This window comes from Cibotium barometz, chromosome 3 (assembly GCF_041138505.1).
Source record: "Cibotium barometz isolate CiBa-2024 chromosome 3, ASM4113850v1, whole genome shotgun sequence".
Lineage (NCBI taxonomy): Eukaryota > Viridiplantae > Streptophyta > Polypodiopsida > Cyatheales > Cibotiaceae > Cibotium > Cibotium barometz.
Genome location: NC_141048.1, coordinates 17,196,365 through 17,217,174, shown reverse-complemented (window position 1 = coordinate 17,217,174; position 20,810 = coordinate 17,196,365). Strand labels below are relative to the sequence as shown.

The 20,810-nt window shown below is 43.0% G+C and overlaps 1 protein-coding gene across 7 annotated transcripts in view; it reads right to left on the bottom strand.

The window, feature by feature from the left end:
- The window catches only part of LOC147639774 (pentatricopeptide repeat-containing protein At5g39350-like), a 93,007-nt gene that overhangs the window by 41,944 nt on the left and 30,253 nt on the right, over nt 1-20,810 (bottom strand). For 2 of the 7 annotated variants that reach the window (XM_086773897.1, XM_086773932.1), the window contains exons 2-4: nt 9,045-9,317; nt 8,864-8,919; nt 4,743-8,762 (exon numbers count right to left, since the gene is read on the bottom strand). In XM_086773897.1, the coding sequence (XP_086630023.1) occupies nt 5,628-8,762; nt 8,864-8,919; nt 9,045-9,317 (3,464 nt within the window). In that variant the 3' untranslated portion in view covers nt 4,743-5,627. Of the gene's footprint in view, nt 1-4,742; nt 8,763-8,863; nt 8,920-9,044; nt 9,318-9,435; nt 9,640-9,696; nt 10,021-14,891; nt 14,911-20,810 lie in introns of those variants that run through there. The other 5 variants (XM_086773925.1, XM_086773938.1, XM_086773909.1 and 2 more) reach the window with 5 other exon arrangements.

Below are 20,810 nucleotides of genomic sequence, written 5' to 3'. Positions count from 1 at the left end.
AGATCTAGACTCCCCGCATACTCTGTTTTCTGCACACAAAACAGTGGATTAATTTGCTAATCAGTGATTAATCAATACTAATCACTATATTTTGGTGCAATTGAGGGTTCAAATTAACCATTAAGTATCTGATATAGATTCTTATAACTTTAGATTAATCAGTGATTAATTTACTAATCAGTGATTAATCAATACTAATCACTGTATTTTGGTACAATTGAGGGTTCAAATTAACCATTAAGTATCTGATATAGATCCCTATAACTTTAGATTGCAATTCGGAGTTGGTTTGATACTCCAACCATCCCGTACAAATTGGTTACCCTTGATTTAATATAATTTCTAGGAAAATTGTGCTGATAAATTTGTGGTAATCATCATTTTTCATTTAACCCTTGGTTAATGCTTGTAAATCTCACTCAAAATCAAGATTATTCACAGCCAGAGTTGCATTTGGGAATGTGCATAAGAATGGATGCTATATGCATTATGTATTGGGGGCACATTACATCAGTGTAAATATGGGATCAGACACTGCCCTTGTCCAGAATAAGGCAAGAGGTAAGACCTCCCGCATAAATTTGGGTTTGCATTGCATAATGACACAAGATAAACATCAAAAACCCAAAGGAACTTTCAGCAAAACATTTAAACATGTTGCTCACATGGAGCAAGAAGACCTGACGACGAACAAGCTCATGGCCCCAGCCATGAAAGAAGAAGAATATCTCTTTCCAAGAAGAGGATCCACACCGAGAAGATCTAAAGGAAGAATTGAAGGAAGACATGGACACGAGAAGAGAAGCTGCCACCACAAGAAGACTGAAAGAAGAGGAAGACACGGACGCGTGGAGAGAAGCTTCCAGACAAGAAGATTGAAGACAAGAGAAGATGTGAGGCTCCAAAGAGTGAGGAGCCATGTGAAAATCTCTGAGAGAGAGAGACTCCAAAACCCAATGTAACCTGCCCCAACAAAGTAAAACCACCTCTGAGCCACCGATGATGTAGGCCACGTGGTAGATGTATGTGTGAGCACTTTAGTCAAGGTCGCGGGCAACTATAGTAAGCCTTGGACACATAGAGAGAGAGTGTGTCAAGGACTATGAGTTTAGGGACTTGAGGCACTGGTCGCAAGCTATCAAGTAAGAGAGAAACTTGGTATAGGGTCGAGGTGTGCTAAGATAACTTGAGGGGAGGTGTGCTAGACACTAGTCGCAGACTATCAAGTAAGGAGGGAAACTTGGTATAGGGTCTAGGTGTTCTAGGAGTATTCACTTGAGGGGAGGTGTTGAAATATACAAGTGAATAGGGTGTGTGCAGGAACAAGCCCTTGGTTAGAGGCTGTAAAAGAGGATGTGTAAATGTGAAAGAACCTGTGAAAAGGTGAGAAGAATCTATTGGAGAGAATAAAGGGTAGCATGAGAAGATTTAGGAAGTGTGGAGATATTCTGGGAGATATTCTAGGAAAAGTGAAGAGGTGGAGAGAATCAAGCAAAAGAGGTGGAGATATTCTGGGAGAGGTGGAGTGAATCAAGGAGAAATCAGTGGGATTTGATGCTTTGATGTAAACTCTATAAATTGAGCCATTGGCCTAATGAGAATTTGCTGGTTTTGTATTATCCATGCCTACATTAAGCTATTTGCTAATCACTAATTACGTCTTAATTATTTGCTAATCACTTTGTTAATGATGTTGATTCTAGTATTTGATCCACCATAGCTCATCACATTGCTCTAATTTCAACACCCCTGAGATAAGACAAAGCAAAGTCCTTGGGATTTTTGAATCCCCACTCCATAGCCATGGCCTCAAAAGCTGCATCATCTGCTAGAGTCTTCTTTTTTGCATCCAGAATCCTTCTCACATCAGGATCTTCCTTTAGTGCCTGCAATTCCACTACCTCCTCTCGATAGCATCTAACCTGATGCTGGAGAGCTTCCAACTCTAAGTATACCTCCCTCTAATCATTCTCCTGAATAGGCGGATGAGACTGAGCACTCATGATTGGCAAGTTGTATGCCAGAATTTGAATCCTCTGTGTGTCCAAGACCATCCCTCTCTAAGCAGAGAAGGAAGCCTTGCTCTGATACCAAGGTAATGGAACTCAAAGCATTGATCATGAAGAACCAAGATTTAACACACTTCAATCTTCAACATAAAAGAGAAAAGAGTTCTACACAGTGCACAACACTAGGGGCCAGAAAGATGGGTTGACCCCTTGCCCCCCCCCCCCCCCCCCAAGGTAATATCAATTACCAAAAGGAGTTTTCTCCCCAGAGTACAAACTTGCATTTGCCCAAGGTTCACCACTAGTATGCACCAAATTCTTCCAATTCAGCAATGAAAAAAAACAAAAGCAAATAGTCTAGACCGGTCCTCACGGGCATTACTCTCTCACCACCACGAGGTCTACAGGTCGAACCTCGTCTCGTGCATGAGTATGCCAACCTTGTAGGTGGCCCTTGTCGGTGTATAACGCTCGATCTTCAATCTTCACCTCAAAAGCAAGACCTTCGTACCAAACAGTCCCAAATCAACCCCTATGGCATCTGCTATGCATGGGACACCTGGAACGCACCATGGACACCCCACACACCTGTGAATCATACACTTTCTTCACGCGATGAAAGGTGTTGTCCAACCTTGAAAACCTATTTCCAACCCTCTCTGAATCCAAGAAAAAGGCCTTGCCTGTGTGCTTTCACTGAGCAAACCCTGGCCTATGTGTGGAAAAGAGAGAACACACCAGAAAACATGCCAAACGGCTGTCATGACCAGAAAATCAGCAAAGCGATCAGCTCTGTAGCAAGCGCTTGCATGAAGAGAAGTGCTAGAAAGCATAATAGTTCTAGCAACCAAGAAAAGCAACAAGCAACGATAACCCAACAGCAGATACAAAGCTCTGATGAAGATTCTGGCTGCACAAACACCTTAGACGTGGAGTAAAACCTTAGGATACCTGAAAAAAAAGGTTCAAGATCAACTGACATGCAAAACGAGGTATTTCTGCGAAGTCCTGCTATCCTAAAAAACTCCGTGCGTGAGTCGCAATCTGCTTTTTCACTGAAGATATAGCTCTTTTTTAAATAAAACTGCCAAAAATAACTAAAAGTCACTTATAACTACTTTCTCTCTCTTAAATGACCCAAACTTGATAATTCCACGCACAATCTGGGTGCCTATTTCTATGACCCTTCCAGATGGTAGTCCCCCCATCATAGTGCCCAACAAGGTGATTTGGTCATGTCCTAGGCATAGTAACATGAAACGTTTCGAAGGTTTCGTTTTGTCTATTTTGGATGAAACGCAAAGGTTTCGAAATGACACTTCTTATATACACATACCAAATTTATAACATAGCCAACAGAAAGATGATGATGCATTTTTTGGGACTAGTGGGTATGAAATTCATGATTTTGGGAGTAGATTTTTTGGTATTGTCAAAATTTGGGCAAGAAAAGGAGAGAAAGAGAGGAGGAAAGAAACAAGTTGGAAGGGAAGAGGGAGGTGAGAAGAAAAGGGAAGGAGATGAGAAGAAAAGGAGAGAAAGTTGGAAGACAAGAAAAGGAGAGAAAGAGGAGGGGTAGACTGTGGAGGAGAAGAGAGAAAGAGGAAGAGGAGGCGTGGAGGAGAAGAAGTGAAGGAGCGAAAAGGAGGAGTGGACAAGACGGAGCAACAGGTTGTGGCCGAGAAGAAGTGTCGGATGCGTGAAGTTGCAAATCGACAGCAAACAAAGATGGAAACGACCGCAAAAATCGCATTTGCAAAAAAAAAAACCTCCCGCCCGTTTTTTGACCTCACTTTAACACCGTTTCGATGGGCAGGTTTCGTTTTGTTTCGAAACGTTTCATGCCGTTTCGAGAGGGCAAAATGGGTTTTTATGTTGCTATGGTCCTGGGACATCTCCAACCCCGCCGGTGCTTCATGAACCTTAGTAACACGACTTAAAATAATAAATTAAAACTGAAAAATACACTTACCACTTGCAAAACCCATAAGACGACCTGTTAGTCCACAGGGGTACCCAACGTCCTGGCCCCATGGACAACACACGCAGTAAAACTAGGCATTGTCCATACAATTAAAACAAGTCACACAAAGCCAAATAAATTCATTCATGCACATGGAAGATTGGAAGAATCCCCATCAACTCGTTTGTACTCCAAAAAACCATTGCAGGCCCGAGGTAAAAATACATGTCCAAACTAAGACCAAAGATATGTACAAGCCCCAGGTAGAAACACCTGTTCAGACCATGAATAAATATTGGCCCCAGGGCACAAGCACCTGTACAGACCACAGATTCCAAAAAACATCCTCTCATGTCCTTGGCCTCCAAGTGACATATGCTATACCACAAGATCCATACACATGCCCAAGAACATAAGCTCCGCAAAATTAGGGATTGGTGACATTCACAACTCGTCCAAAGATGGAGGAGAGTTTTAAGGTAAATCACCTCAAATTTTCCTATATTAGAAAATGGTCACAGATCGACCAGAATTCCCAACCCAAGAATTGGCCAATGCTGCCATCTTGGCCTGCCAATGAGTTACTTAAATGCATTTTTGTGCTAGATCATTAATTAATAATACACCTGGCTGGAATGTAGTGAATTCTCCCTTTGCATGAAGGGAAGCTTCTAGGATTTGGATCAAATGATGGCTTTGTCTCTAAAAATCCACCTAGAATACCTTGAGTTTCTTCATACGCGTACACACACACACAGAGACAGCGCTAGTTTTGGGCAATTGCACCACTTTCAATAGAAAGAATTAATATAAACAAGCTAGGGACTCCACTCAAAATACCCACGATCCATACACATGCCCAAGATTAACATAAGAAGTTCCGCAAAATTAGGGATTGGTGACATTAACAGCTCATCCAAAGATGGAGGAGAGTTTTAAGGTAAATCACCTCAAATTTTACTATATTAGAAAATGGCCACAGATCGACCAGAATTCCCAACCCAAGAATTGGCCAATGCTGCCATCTTCGCCTGCCAACGAATTACTCAAATGCATTTTTGTGCAAGATCATTAATAATACACCTGGCTGGATAGCTTGTAATGCCCCACTTTGAAACATTGAACAGATGGTCAGTATCAACCATATGAGATCAATCATACCGAGTACCTGGCAGTTTTCGGAAATGTATTGGAGTACCATCAAATTCCTCAAATGAGAATTATTTGGAGTCTTGGGTTCCAGGTGCTAAAAATCTTACTGCTTCCTGAAAAAACTTTCCTGGATCATTTCCGATGCGCATGAGTAGGTTCAAAAAATCTCACCATATCTAAAGGAAGAGTAGAATAGCTCTTAGTGGTCTCACTGCATCTATCAGCCCCTCAGATCAGTGAGTGGGTATCGGATCTGGCTGGTTCATAAGTGCTTCCAGAGGTTCTCCCAAGCTTCCAAATCCCTTTCATTAGAAGCATCCTGTAGCATGGTTTGTATTGCACGTGTACCTTGTCTATTGCCCCCAGCCAAACAATAATACTAGGTTTGCATGCACCCCTGTATGCTTGTGTGCACCAGCAACCCCTGTATGCTCTTGGGCCCATGCTCAGGTTCATCATGGAAAGGCATATAATCCCCCCCAAGCCGTTCCACTTGTTTTACGTCAACCTTTTCCTGGCATCACCAATGCTTGTATGCTAGCTCTCATTTCCTCAATTTTCTTCACATCCTCCCACATATTGGCTTCTGCATAGATGTTGGACATCAAGAGGAATGCTGCAACATGTTTACTATCCAGATTTACCACACATTCAAAGGCATGTCTGCCAAGCTTCACATTACCCCACTTTCTACAAGCACCTAACAAGGCAGTCCACGTCGCAAGATCGGGTAGAAAAGGCATTTTCTCTAACATTGCCACAGCCTCATCAAGCTGACCAGCACGGGCAAGGAGATCAACCATACAATTGTGATGCTCAAGAGTCGGAGTAATGTCATACTTCCTGCTCATAACCTCAAAATACAAGTGGCCCTTTTCCACAAGACCTGCATGACTGCAAACTCTGAGAACCTTAAGAAACGTGATCTCATTTGGCTGTATATCTTCCTCCTTCATTCTATCTAACAAGCACAAAACAAGTTCACTGTCTCCTTGGCGGGCATAGCCTGCAACTAATGCAGTCCACCTCATTAGGTCATGGGCAGGCATTGAATCAAACACCCTCTGAGCATCAACCATGCTACCACATCTACCATACATATCAACAAGGCAAGTTGCCAAAGTTTTTTCATTAGATTCGATGACTTTAAGTCCATAAATTTGGGAGTGGATTGCTATTCCAATCTTTAGATCTGTTGTGCTGCCACATGCTTTCAAAATGCTAAGAAAGGTGACATCATTTGGTAATAGGCCTTGTTCTTGCATTTGTGCATATACTGAAAAAGCCTTCTCGCTGTCTCCTTGCTCAGCATATCCCGAGATCACACCATTCCATGAGACCACATTTGGAGGCACGTCCTCCAACTGCATTTGTTGCAAACAACTCAATGCTTCCTCACCAAGTCCATGCACAGCATATCCTGCAATTAGTGCACTCCATGAGACAACATCTCGTACTTGCAACTCATCAAACACTCCCTGTGCTTCTGCAAGTAAGCCACATTTGACATACATGTCCACCAATGCACTGCCAACAAACTGATCACTTTCTAGTTCTTCTTTCACAATATCAGCATGCAATATGTGGCTCTTGTCTTTGGCACTTAAGCTACCACAAGCTTTCAGGATGCAAACATACGTGACACCATTTGGGAACACACCCTGCACTTGCATATTTTCCATGCAAATCAGTGCTTCCTCACCAAGCCCGTGTTCAGAATAACCTGCTATTAGTGCATTCCACAAGACTACAGATCGAACAGGCAGCTCATCAAACACTTTCCGTGCTTCAGCAAGTGAGCCACATTTGGCATACATATCCACCAGAGTGTTGCCAACAAAAGGATCACTTTCAAAACCCCCTTTAACAATCTCAGTATGTAATGCAGAGCCCCTACCTATGTCTCCTATGCTGCTGCAAGCTTTCAGGCTAAACATGAATGTGACATCATCTGGCAACACGTCCTCCAATTGCATCCATCGCAAACAGTTCAGTGCCTCCTCACCATGACCATACTCAGCATACCCTGCAATCAAAGCATTCCAGGACACTACATCTCTAACTCCTAACTTATCGAACACTTCTTGTGCCTCTTGAAGAAGGCCACAATTGGAGTACATATCCACCAGACTGCTGCCCATGAAAGAATCTAGTTCCAATCCTTCCTTGGCTATCTCTGTATGTACTTCTTGGCCCTTTTCTTTCACACCTAAAATACCACAAGCTTTCAAGCTGCAAACAAAAGTAACATCATTTGAAAGCACACCCTGCTGTTGCATCTGTTCCCAACAATCCAGCGCTTCCTCACCAAGCCCCTGTTCAACATACCCTGAAACTAGTGTGTTCCATGAGTCTACATCCTGTGCTGGCATTGCATCAAACACACCCTGTGCTTCAAGAATTGAACCACATTTGGCATACATGTCTATCAATGTATTTCTGACACATGGATCCTTTTCGAATGCTCCTCTGACAATCTGTGTGTGTAACTCTCTGCCCTTATTTATTGCTTGCATACTGCCACAAGCTTTTAAGCTAGAAACATAAGTGACAGCATTGGGAGGCACACCTTCTGATCGCATCTCCTCCAGACAGTTGAGTGCTTCCTCACCAAGCCCATACTGAGAATATCCTGCAATCAATGCTGTCCATGAGACGACACCCCGATTCCGTATCCCATCAAAGACTTTACGTGCTTCTGTGAGTAAGCCACATTTAGCATATGTATCCACCAACGTGCTGCTAACAAAACTATCCCTTTCATGTCCCTTTTTGGCCATCTCGGCATGAATTTCTTGGCACCTGTCTATGGCTCCTAAGCTGCCGCAAGCTTTCAAGCTACCAAGAGATGTAATTGCATTTGGAGGAATGCCCTCCAGTTGCATCTTATCCAGACTCTTTAGTGCTTCCTCACCAAGACTGTGCTCCGCATACCCAGTGATTAGTGCATTCCATGAGATGGCATTCCGGCTCAGGAGATTTTCAAATACTTCCTGTGCTTCTGCAAGTGAGCCACATTTGGCGTACATATCCACCAAGCTATTGCCAATAAATGCATCCCTTTCAAAACCACGTTTCGTAATCTCTAATTGTACTTCTTGGCCTCTTTCCACACATTTCAGCCTAGCACAAGCTTTCAAAAGGATCAGAAATGTATATCTGCTAGGATAAACACCATCTTCTCTCATCTTCTGAAAGAGAACAAAAACACACTGTGATTCTCCGCATTCAATGTATCCATGCATGAAAGAAGTCCAAGAATACTCATTTCGATGAAGCAACCTTAAAAAGACCTGCTGGGCATCAGACATGCTTCCACATTCTATGAACATTTGGACAAGCTGGTTCCCAAGTGTTATTTGAGCTTCCAGGCCATTTGAATGGATGTGCGTGTGCAGGCACTTGGCAGCTCCTAGATGCTTTGATTTTCTGCACTTGTGTAACCTGGAGATCAGAACATCCACTGAAGGCAGCTCACCCATCCATTCTGGGGATGCAGGTGCCACCTCTACGCATAGGATCTTTAAGCCACTGTCCTCTTCCAGCATGTTATCAGCACAGCCTGGGTTTTTCCAGCCATTTGTCCCCAACAGCAGTTGCGTGTTTTCTTCCATGTCATCTGGCACCGCTGGGCTTGTCTGTCCAAACTCACCGGATGCTCATCAAACTAGCCAAGTCAGCCATAATCTTCACACTTTAATAATGAAAATAATTTTCATGACACTAAATGTGCACTTACATCACACGTACTGCTGTCCCAATCGTCCGAAGGTTTTCGATACTCTTGCCATAGGACTGCAACCATATACAATAGGCTAGAGAAATTTAGCTGCTGTGAGAGAGCCAAAGTTTAAACCATGTGTGAAGTGTGAAATATATGCATTATTCAAAGGGCCCAAGGGACGGGGTGTGTGCATGACCTGGTTTCAAATCCCGAAAAGAATTGTCTGAAATAGTCGATTTTCCCATTCTCTGGCTTGAGTTGTGCCCATTGTCTATCCATGGCGATTGCATTAGCGATTTTATGCTTGAAATTTGGAGCCCTTGCATTTGTCTGCCCTTCCGTTTTCTGTTATTCCACCATTGAGAGGGATCCTTGAAGTGCTCCTGCCATGAACACTCTGTACTTATGCTGTCAGGAAGCATGAACACCTTAAAATATTCCTGCCATGAGCTCCGCATTCTTGGGCTCTCTGCAAGCATAAACAAACTGTTCAAAGCCCTTGGATAAGACAGTTCACTATGTGCTAAAACATCCATACCCCTTGAACTAACGTGCTCAAGAACCAACACATCCTGGAGGCCACCCACCACCAAGAAGCTTTGAGGGCCGTGGGAGCAAGGGGCTTGCACACTAAACTATTGATGTAATTAAACACTTTAATGATGGCCACAACAAAATTCCACCGAATACTTGAAAGAGATTTTGCACACTGACACCACATTGGGGCAGGAATAGTCTGACCCTCCCCCTTGGAACTATGCATTACCAAGGAAAATCTCTTCTCCCTGACTGAAAAGAAACAGGGCGCGGGCGCTCAATGTGTAAAAAGAGTTCCCAGAAACCGGTACCTCAGGTAAACAATCCAGTACAGCAGGCACAGAAGCAGCTACAGCAAGTACAAGGATTGGTACATCAGTTATAGAAGCTGGTACAACAAGTACAACAGGTACCAAAGCTGGTACAACCGACATGAGCTTCGAAGGCTCGTATAGCAAGTACGACAAGTACTGAAGCTAGTACAGCTGGTACAAGCTTTGCAGGCTCATACAGCAAGTACAGGGTGCATTGAAGCTGGTACAGCAGTTACAAGGCAGCCAGCAGCATTAAATGGTGTACAAACAGTGTACGGCAGTAGTTCAGATAGATACAACAATGTACGGGCAGTTTGCACAAGCCATCATGAAGAGAGAAGATGGCGATGATGAGTATGCATGCCCTTTTTTAATGTTTTTAACCTTGAGCTAGGGTTATGACGAAAAAATAACAAGTACTGCCACCTTTATGAGCAAGTCAACATATGTATGCCAATGGGTGTGTCGCCTACTGATGTGGGTTTGTGACTGGATAGGGCTTTGGCGGCATCCAAGCCGTTTGCAGACATTATTGTACTGCCTTCGGGTAGGAGACCAAAGACGCATTTGGGAGCACTCAAGTTGCTACTACAGAAGGATCTTCTCGTGGGGTGGGGTTGTGTCGACATATGTTTGGGAGGACTCCACTACTTTTCCTTCCGCTTTGGCTGCCCGCATTAATGTCCGGCCTAATGGGTGTAAAACCCATTAAAAATGGGGTGCCCATATGATAGTTTTGTCCACTCTTTTTTAAATAAGTTTGAATCCCTTTGAACACCGGGTGTCCAAATAACTTCTTGTCCACCCATCATTAAAAATGATGTGAACACTATCAAATGCCCACTTTTTAGCTTGTGTTCATGTGTGAATCATTCCCTAGTGCTTCGGGGCTTGCCACACATGCTTCCTACCCAAACAAGTCCAACTCGATAACCAAGATCATGTTCCGCCCCACTATGACCAAGTTTTGGGTGCCAAGGTTCTTGTACTAGATGAATCTCCCATTCCCAAAGCTTGTACTTTCTTGGTCTTTCAGGCATCTTGGTGTCCTCCAAAACCTATCCAAGTGTGAAATTATTTGAAAATGTATAAGCGCCCTGTACAACGTGGTATGCTTAGCAATTAATATTCCCGTTTATTTTCGATGGTTATTCTATACTTAAAATAGATGAATAACAAAACCAACTCAATGCTGAAATTAATTACAACACGTGCATAAGATAGCAATACATATTGGAAGTAAAGTTGAGGGACATATGATGGAGCCAAATTGAGGGTTGAAGATGGACAATACCCCCCCCCTCCTAAGATGGGAATTTATTTCTACTCAATCCAAGTACTTTAGGATTGAGTTCAGTTACAATCAACCTGAGGGTGAAGAAGAAGTAATATTCACTCTCACAGACCAAGGGAGTCAAATGAAAGCTCCTTCCGTCCACATTCACAAAACAATAATGGTTTTTCAATCTGATGCATCTAACTCATATAAAATGAAAATCAAGCAATCACTCTAACATAGACTTTGATTGGTCATGCCATCTTATCGATTGTAACTGTCTGTTCTAGCGGATCTAGCCGACACTCCCAAGCATCAATCTTTTCTATGTGCGAGCTTGACCCTGGTATGCTTGAGTTCCGACCATAGGCGCCCAATCAAGTCATATGGGTGAAAGTGTGCACTATCCATGTTCTAGCCCACTACGTGGATCCACCATGACCTATGGCCACTCACCAGTAGCCAGCTCCTATGCATGAATCTATCCAAATGAATGGATTATCTTGCTTATCTAAATTCAAAGGAAAACATGAAAAACATAGAAGAAAGTATAATTATTACAAAGGATACAAAGAATTCTTTCATTCATTTTGCGTTGTTTCATGAATGGCTTTCATTCAGTTGTCCTCAGCTAAAAAGCTTCTTCGTATGGTTGAAGAATCCTTAGATAGATTGCTGAACTTTTCATCTACCCATTTTGCATCCATTGAGGATAGATCTTTGAATTTTAGCAAAAACTTCCGAGTCACAAGGCCACTTCTGGTGGTCTGGTCCTTGTGAAACAATATATGTTCTGGTTCTAGCACCTGTTCAATTTCTTCCACCAAAGGTGGATCTTCAATGATGGGTTCTTTCGGTTCTGGTCCAACATAAGGCTTTAGCAAACTTACATGAAAAGCATTATGTATCTTCCAATGAGGTGGAAGATCAAGCCTGTAAGATACTTCATTGATCTTAACTTTGAATGGCCCATAATATCTATTGGACAACTTTGGAAAAGATGAAGTTTGGCCTGTTCCCTGCTTCAGACGGCTTTTATCAAATTTCAGCAAAATATAGTTGCCCTTCTCGAAGACCAAATGCCTTTGACGCTTGTCAGCTTGCTTCTTTTGTCGCTCCTAAGCTGACCTGATTGTGGAGTGGACTTGATTCATTAATGTTTTCAAATCTAAAGCAAACTCATCAGCAAAAAAAAAATCTTATCTTTGGTGCGAACAATTGGTGGTGGGATCACTTTACCCTGTATAACCTCATTTGGAGCTTTTCCCGTCGATGAATGCATTGTATTGTTGTAGGCAAACTCCAGCAAAGGAAGGTATTTCTCCCACTGGGTCTTATGTTCACTAACATAAGCTTTGAGCATATCAAGGAGTGTGAGATTCATGACCTCTATTTGCCCATCAGTTTGAGGATGGAAAGAAGAAAACTTCAAGGTAGTCCCCAAGTTTTCAAATAAAGCTCGCCAAAAATTACTTGTAAACTTAGAATCTCTATCAGATATTATTTCAGAAGCCATCCCATGTAATCTAAAAATGTGCTGGATAAAGAGCCGTGCAGCTTGTGCAGACTTCAGTGTTTTATGACAAGAAATAAAATGTGATTGCTTACTGAATCTATCAATAATAACCCAAATCATGTCATGACCCTATGGAGTTCTTGGAATACCTGAGATGAAATCCATAGTGATTGATTCCCGAGGAGCATTTTCACTATGGAATCCATCACTATGGATTACCGACTTCAATGTTTTATAGCGGCAAACCAAGAGTCTTTTGCATGTCATACTTGGATTTTTGACAAACCAAGCATGACTCTATGAAGTCATGGGTGTCTCTTCGAAGTGTGGGCTAGTAGAACAAATGCTCTAGTGCACTCAAAGTGGCTGCCCTTCCTCAATAACCTGCATATGGAGGCTGATGGCCTTCTCTCAACACTTTTTCTTGAAGAGGAAGAGTGATACAGAGACGATTATTCATCAAGAGATAACTGTCTCTCATAAAGTAATCTGTATGAGACTCTCCTTGCTGTAAATTTGCCCAAACAGTTACAAAATTATCATCTTTCTCATATGTGTTCTGCATCTCCTGAAACTCTTGTTTTGTCCTTTGTTGGGACAGTGTTTGGAGATGTGACCTGGCTGTCCACACTTGAAGCACTTCCCTTCTTTCATGTAGCGTTGCTTTTCTTCTTCAAAGATCTACTTTTAAATGACTCCTAAGCCTGTCTCACTGCCGCAAAAGCAGTTCTCCATCCCAAAGGCCTCTAGCAACTCATGAACATACCGTTGCTAAGAAACAAAGAACCCCCTCTAGGTCTACCAAATATTCAATCCCAAAAAGAAATGAAGTAAGCTTAGATCCGTCATCGCAAATTCCTCTGACAAGGCAACCTTCGTCACAACTATGTGCTCCACATGACCGCCAGTGAGAATAAGATCATCCACATAGAGGATAATCAAGGTGACCATACCACATTCCCGAAAGAGATACAAGTTTGGATGTGCAAACTGATCTATGGAAACCCTTTCAGAAAGAATCAATCTTTCGGTTCCAAGCCTTGGGAGCGTGTTTAAGACCATACAAGGCCTTCCGTAACCTATAAACCATACCTTTTGATCCCAAAATCTCAAAGCCTGGAGGTTTCTCAACATACACCTCCTCCTGCAAGTCACCATTCAGGAACACAGATTTCATATCCATCTAATACACTGACCACTGCTGAAAGAGGCAAGGGCAAGAACTGTCTGAATCGTGGTCATTCTAGCTGTCGGTGCAAAAGTGTCCTCATAGTCAATGCCAGGCAGTTGAGCCTAGCCCTTAGCCACAAGTCTGGCCTTGTGCTTGTCCACGGACCCATCGGACGTATACTTGGTCTTGTAGACCCACTTGACACCAATGACTGACCGCTTTGATGGCCTCAAAACCTACTCCCAATTTCTATTCGTCTCTATGGCTTCAAGTTCCACTTGCATGGCTTTCCTCCAAGTCTCCTGGGAAAGAGCTTCCTTAACTGAAGTAGGCTCTTTGTTCCTACATCAATGCATAGTTCACTCTAAAAGCTCCTTAGACTGAGTTTTATCACGAACGCAAGAACTGCAATGTCCCTGCATGCTCTGCAAGACATCCACCACATGGTCACGGAAAGCCCGCCGCAACGTGTCCACATTCAAGTGGCCACAACGAGAATGCCACAAATCACCGAGCTAAGTACCTATAAGAGAAGAGAGTGCTGAGAGTTTGTAAATCCCATTCTCCACTCCACCTTCCCAAACAACCTGGCCTGTTGCTTTGTCCCAGAGAGCAACAAAATTGTCACGATTGTGACTAACTCTCTTAATCTCTCCTTAATTATTCATTAATCCCTTATTAACTGAAAGGACACCTGTGAAGGGTCACACCCTTACACATGGGTCACTATCAAAGGACATGTCTATTCATTAAAAGGCACACTCTTAAGTCCAAAGGACATAACCGTTGACTCAAGAGCCACACCCCTTCCCAGGGATGTGTCTCTTCACTTGTAACCTTTCGGCCTCTATTTAAGAAAGGCCCCTGTCTCAATGCAAATAACACGTCTAATCTCAATCTTTCTATCAGCATTTGTCTTATGTTTGTTAATTAAGTCTTAATCATGTTAATAAAGCTATAAAAGCTTTACAGTGGTATCAGAGCAAACTTTTTTCCGCCCTGTGAGATGCCCAAACCCTAACCCTAAAATCAGTCCAAACCCTAACCCTAAAATCAGCCTGCCCAAACCCTAAAATTGGGTGTAGCAAGTGTTGAATGGAAGAGCAGGAGAGAATGCCCCATTTAATTCTACCCAATTTTGCCAATTTTGCTTGATTAAGCATTTTCCCAATTTTCTATCACAAAAAAAAAACGATGGGAAGCAGAGAAGCAGAGAAGCAGAAACTCACATCAAAGTGCTTGTAGTATGCCTGTGTTCTACTGGAGGCCTCATCGCATCTTTTCGGGCTGCATTTCTCCCCACGCAGGGTCGCCACCCTTCGATCTTGCCTCTTCACGTTTTTCTTTTAAAAACGTGACGTTTCATATACAAACAACACAAAAACCACAAGCCTTATAACTTAAGGCTTATATTAAGCCTTATGACACGTGGTTTCACCAGCCACGTGAAGCGACCGGCAGCCAGCACCTAACGGCCAGCGCCAGCGCACGCAAGGAAACCCGCCAGCGAGGAATAGCCGCCCACACAAAAAAAAAAAACGAATGAGAGAACCCGACGTGAAGCCGCCGGCCAGCGATTATTTAAAAAAAAAATGAAAGGAGCACCCCACGGCCAGCAATCACCACATTTTCAAAAAAAAAAATCCACCTGCGGTCTATGATGATGTTCTCCGCGGTGTAACGGCTACCTTGGTGCTTCTTCTCCAACAATACTATGGCAACCTACTTCAGGTGTGATCTTCCATCTTCTTGGGTATACATATTTCACCTCAAGTGGAGTATTAACATATCAGCAACCTGCCATTTATTCTTTTTTGGGCTCTCCACTCTTCCGGGGCCAATACCTTTTTTTTTAAAAGGGATCACGTGGACACACACTACCCTCTTCTCTGACGGCTTATGGCAGAGGAAACCTATGATTTCAGTTATTTACAGGATACACCCTCTCAGTCCATAGTGCCCTCTCCTACCCGTGTTTCTCCACCAGCCCCAACCCCTGTTCCAGTGAGTGTGCCCCCTTATGTCCAGCCCACTCATTACCGAATACAGATAGCCACACCGACTTCTCACCTCCGAGAATTCGACGTGTGGGTGATACGTGTTCGTACTTCTGCACAAGATCTGGATCACTATTGTTTTATGCTCAGGCGTCATCCTTATCTGGGTGCGATTCTACCCGAGTGTAGCATCATCTTTCATGAATATTGCACTTATTCTGAAGACATTTATCCATCTCCATTCACGGTGCGCCCCTCTACACCGGAGTATACACCCTTGACACCTGTAGCTGTCCCTACTCCTGTACCTTCTTCTCCAGTTGCAGACTCTCGTGAGAGCCCAGTACCAGAGGATCGTCCTTACTATACTGGATGGTCTATAGCCGCTTCACCAGTACGTAGCCTTCCTTCTCGGGATTTACAGATGCCGCACCCTCCAGCCGATGGTTCTTACTAGAGCCCAGCGGCGTGATCAGCAACAAAAACCCCCTGAGCCTCATCATCTGGAAGCCTCTACATCAACATCTCCTCTCATGGCAGAACCAGTTGATATACCAGCCCCTCCGGAATGGCAGTCAGCGTTACAGCAACTCCAACAACAGTTCCAACAGCAACTCCAGGAGTCTATGGCATCCTTGGCCTCTCAGATCCAGCAGCTTCACACGGATCGCCAATCCAACACAAGTTCTGTGCTAGCAGCAGATGTTTCAGCAACAGTACCAGCAGACGAAGACGTCATTCCTTCCGAGGTAGAAGGTGACGATCTTAAAACTCTTTATCGTCTTTTGCAAGCCAGTAAAACAAAGAAATTGGAAATTAAACCCCCTGACTCTTATGGTGGTCAGCGCAATAAGCGCATCTTAGACCAATGGCTCTACAAAATGCAGTTATACTTTGAATCCATGACCCTTTCTGATTCCAAAAAGGTGACTTTTGCGGTATCCCTCCTCAAAGACACTGCTTTATTATGGTGGCAACGACGACAGCACTCTGGAAAAACGGTTACAACGTGGGAAAAATTCGAGCGGGTCCTCCGTAAGCAGTTCATACCTGCCAATGCGGATTTCCAAGCCCGTACTCGCTTACGCCATTTGGACCAAACCGGTTCCTTGGCCTCTTATATCTCCCAGTTCACCAACTTGATACTGGAGATTGATTCTTTGTCCCCAGCGGACGAACTTCATGCCTTTGTTGAAGGGCTTAACCCCACACTACGTGCCGATGTCCAGAAATATAACCCTGTCGATCTTGCCGATGCCATACGATATGCCGAGCGTGTTGCAGACATCAATTCTCGAAATTCGACCTCTTCCGGTCGAACTAATGACTTTCAGAAAGCCAGTGGATCTCGTATGAGCCGAGACAGTCGCAGAGAGTCATCTGGCTCTTCTAACTCCCGACCTAATCCTCGATGGAATAATTCTCAACAACCTCGCCGATCAGAAGGATCGTCCTCTTTTCGGTTCCGACGTCCTAACTCCTTCCAACCACGTAGTTCGGATCGTGGACAGGACCAAAGACGTGACCAATCTCGCAATCCTCGTCCTTCTACTGTTCCTTCTGGACGGGATCAACAAAAGACAGGATTATGCACAATTCGTAATGGACCTCATCGTTGGTTTGAGTGCCCCAAAAGACCAACTCATCGACAGAATTCTAATGCTGAACCCCCCATTTCTACGGAGAAACCCCTAGTTGCTGACAAAGGAAAGCGTGCAGTTAATCACCATGCTATTGCACATGCTTCAGTAATCACCGCTACTGCTACAGCACAACCTGCCTCTTCACCGTTGCCTCAGCGGTCTACTCAAGTTTTGGTTCTTCAAGGTTCTATTTCCAGTCACCCTATTCAGGTGCTCATTGACAGTGGGTGTTCTCATAATTTTGTGGGAACCACCTTGACTCAGAGATTGAAGATTCGGACTTCTCCAAGTAGTGTTGTTTATGAAGTAGAGCTTGCCGATGGTTCTACAACCTCGTGTAACACCATTGTCAAACACCTCTCCTTTCGAATTCAGCACTATCGTGACAAATTGGATTTCCAAGTCATGAATTTGGCACATTATGATATGATCCTTGGTCAAGAATGGTTGTATCAATATGATCCCCTGATCAGTTTCCGGAACCATTCTATACAATTTGCTCAAAATGATATGCTTGTGGCTCTCGAAGGAATCAGAGACCAACCTTCTACACCAACCCTTTCAGCTCTTCAAGTGAAACGGTGGGTCCGCAAGAGTGGTTGTTCCTCAGCACTTTTAATGGTCTATTCAGCAAACGACCCTCCCGAGGATATAGATACAAAGGTGATGTATCTCAGGCAACCTTTCTTTGCTCCATACTTGGATCTTTTTCCTCAGGAGCTTCCTGCGGTCCTCCCACCTCGTCGACCAGTCGACCATGCTATTGATATTGTTCCAGGTAGTGCTCCACCTACTCGTGCTCCATATCGAGTTTCTTTTACGGAATCTCAGGAGATACAGCGACAACTTACTGAGCTTTTGGAGAAAGGACACATTCGACCAAGTAAAAGCCCTTTTGGAGCTCCAGTGCTTTTGGTGAAAAAGAAGGATAAGTCTATGCGCCTTTGCATCGACTATCGTGCCCTTAATAAGTTAACTATCAAGAATAAGTATCCTCTTCCACGCATTGATGAATTGTTTGATCAATTGCTCCATGCAAAGGTCTTCTCCAAAGTTGATCTTAAGTCTAGATATCATCAAATTTGCATTCGCGAAGGTGATGAATATAAGACAGCTTTTCGCACAAAATATGGTCATTACGAGTACCTGGTCATGCCATTCGGGTTAACCAATGCCCCTGCAACATTTATGAGTCTGATGAATGATCTTTTTCGTCCTTTTTTGGACATGTTCGTCATTATTTATCTTGACGACATCCTGGTGTTTAGTCGCAATATGGAAGACCACGAGGCACATCTTAAGATCGTTTTCCAGGTGCTTCGAGACAATGCACTTTATATTAATCCAGGCAAAAGTGAATTTTTCAAGACATCCTTGGAATACCTTGGACATGTTGTTTCAGCAGACGGAATTTCCGTGGATCCAAAGAAAATACAGGTTATTGTCAATTGGCCAACTCCCACAAACATCCATGATGTTCGTTCTTTTTTGGGACTTGTCAACTTCTATCACACAAAGGTTCATCGATTTTCCGAAATAGCTGCTCCTCTCACTGAACTTTTAAAGTCCGCCCCTGCATTCCAATGGACTGAAGCCGCAACAGAAGCTTTTGAAAATTTAAAGACAGCTTTGACAACAACTCCTGTCATGGCTATTCCAGACCCTACTCTCCCCTTTGATGTTTACACGGATGCTTCTGATATTGCCACTGGTGCCGTCTTAATGCAACAAGGACGTGCTATTGCGTTTGACAGTCATAAGCACTCTGCAATTCAAGGAAGATACCCGGCATATGACAAGGAATTTTTAGCTATTGTTCATGCCTATCGAGCATGGAAACATTATCTCCTTGGTGCAGATTCAGTGGTGAAAACAGATCATCATTCTTTGAAATATATCTTCACGCAGCCAAATATGAATGCTAGGCAAGCACGTTGGGTCGAATTCTTAGCCAATTTTCATATGACAATTGAGTATGTTCCTGGTCTTACCAATGTGGTTGCGGATGCCCTCAGTCGTATGCTGTCAGCTTCGGTCTTGGCTATTTCTACAGTTGAAATGGATATACCTCAAAGTTTCAAGGACCGTTATTCAACAGATCGTGATTTTGGAAATGCATTTCGAATTCTCAATTCTCAGAATGCAACTCCTTCCGACTTAAAGATTTATGGCGCATACACAATAGTGGATGATTTATTATATTATCAGGACCGTATTTGTGTACCTCATGATACTCATGTTCGAAGAGTATTGGTGAAAGAACATCACGAGGTCACTTATGCTGCACACCCAGGCATCAACAAGACTTATCGTCTTTTGACAGCTACATATTATTGGCCTCAAATGAAGCAAGATGTTATTAAGTTTGTTACAGCGTGTCTCTCGTGCCAACGTATGAAAGCTAGCAGACAAGTTCCAGCTGGTCTTCTTCAACCACTTCCAGTTCCAATGGGAAAGTGTTAGTATGGATTTTATCACTTCATTGCCACGTTCTTCTAAAGGCAATACACAGATTCTTGTGGTGGTTGATAGATTTTCTAAAATGGCACATTTCATCCCGTGCAAGAAAGCAGCTCAAGCTTCAAATATTGCAGTATTGTTTATACAGTATATCTTCAAACTTCACGGATTGCCAAAATCTATAGTTTCAGATCGAGATCCAAAGTTTACAGGACATTTCTGGACTTCGATATTCAAGTCTCTTGGTACAAATTTACTCTTTAGCTCTGCTTATCATCCTCAGACAGATGGCCAAACGGAACGAGTTAATCAGATTCTGGAAGAAATGCTGCGACATTATGTTCAGTCTCGATTAGCTTCATGGGAAGAATACTTACCGTTGGTAGAATTTGCTTATAACAATTCTTATCATTCAGCTATTGGAATGACACCTTTTCAAGCAGCTTATGGCCATACTCCCCTTATTCCTGCCAACTTTGTTCTTCAACATAAAGTGGCTTTAGCAGATCACCTCATTCAGGAAATGCAAGATATTCTATTACAGATTAAGGATAAGATGATCAACGTCCAAGAGCAATATCAACGCACAGCTAATAAGCGTCGTCGACACATTGAATTTCAAGAAGGAGACTTGGTATTATTATATATTGCCCCTCATCGATACAAGACAGTGAAATCAGTTTTCCCAAAGCTTCGTCCAAGATATTATGGACCCTTTCGTATTATTTAAGAAGAACTCATCTCTCAGTTATAAGTTGGAGTTACCACCTTCTTGGGGTAGAATTCATCCAACTTTCCACATTTCTTGGCTTAAGAAGTTTGTGGACGGTGATTCTCCAGTTTTAGATCATTTGGATTATGTTCCAGAAATCGAAGATGAACACATACTCTTAATTCCAGAGATAATTCTTGATGTCAGACAGAAAGAAACAAGACATAAACTCACTACAGAATTTTTGGTTAAATGGAGAGATCTTGATGATTCTGACTCTACTTGGCAAAGTGATGAAGACTTACAGGAATATCCAGAACTTCTTCGGGAATTCTT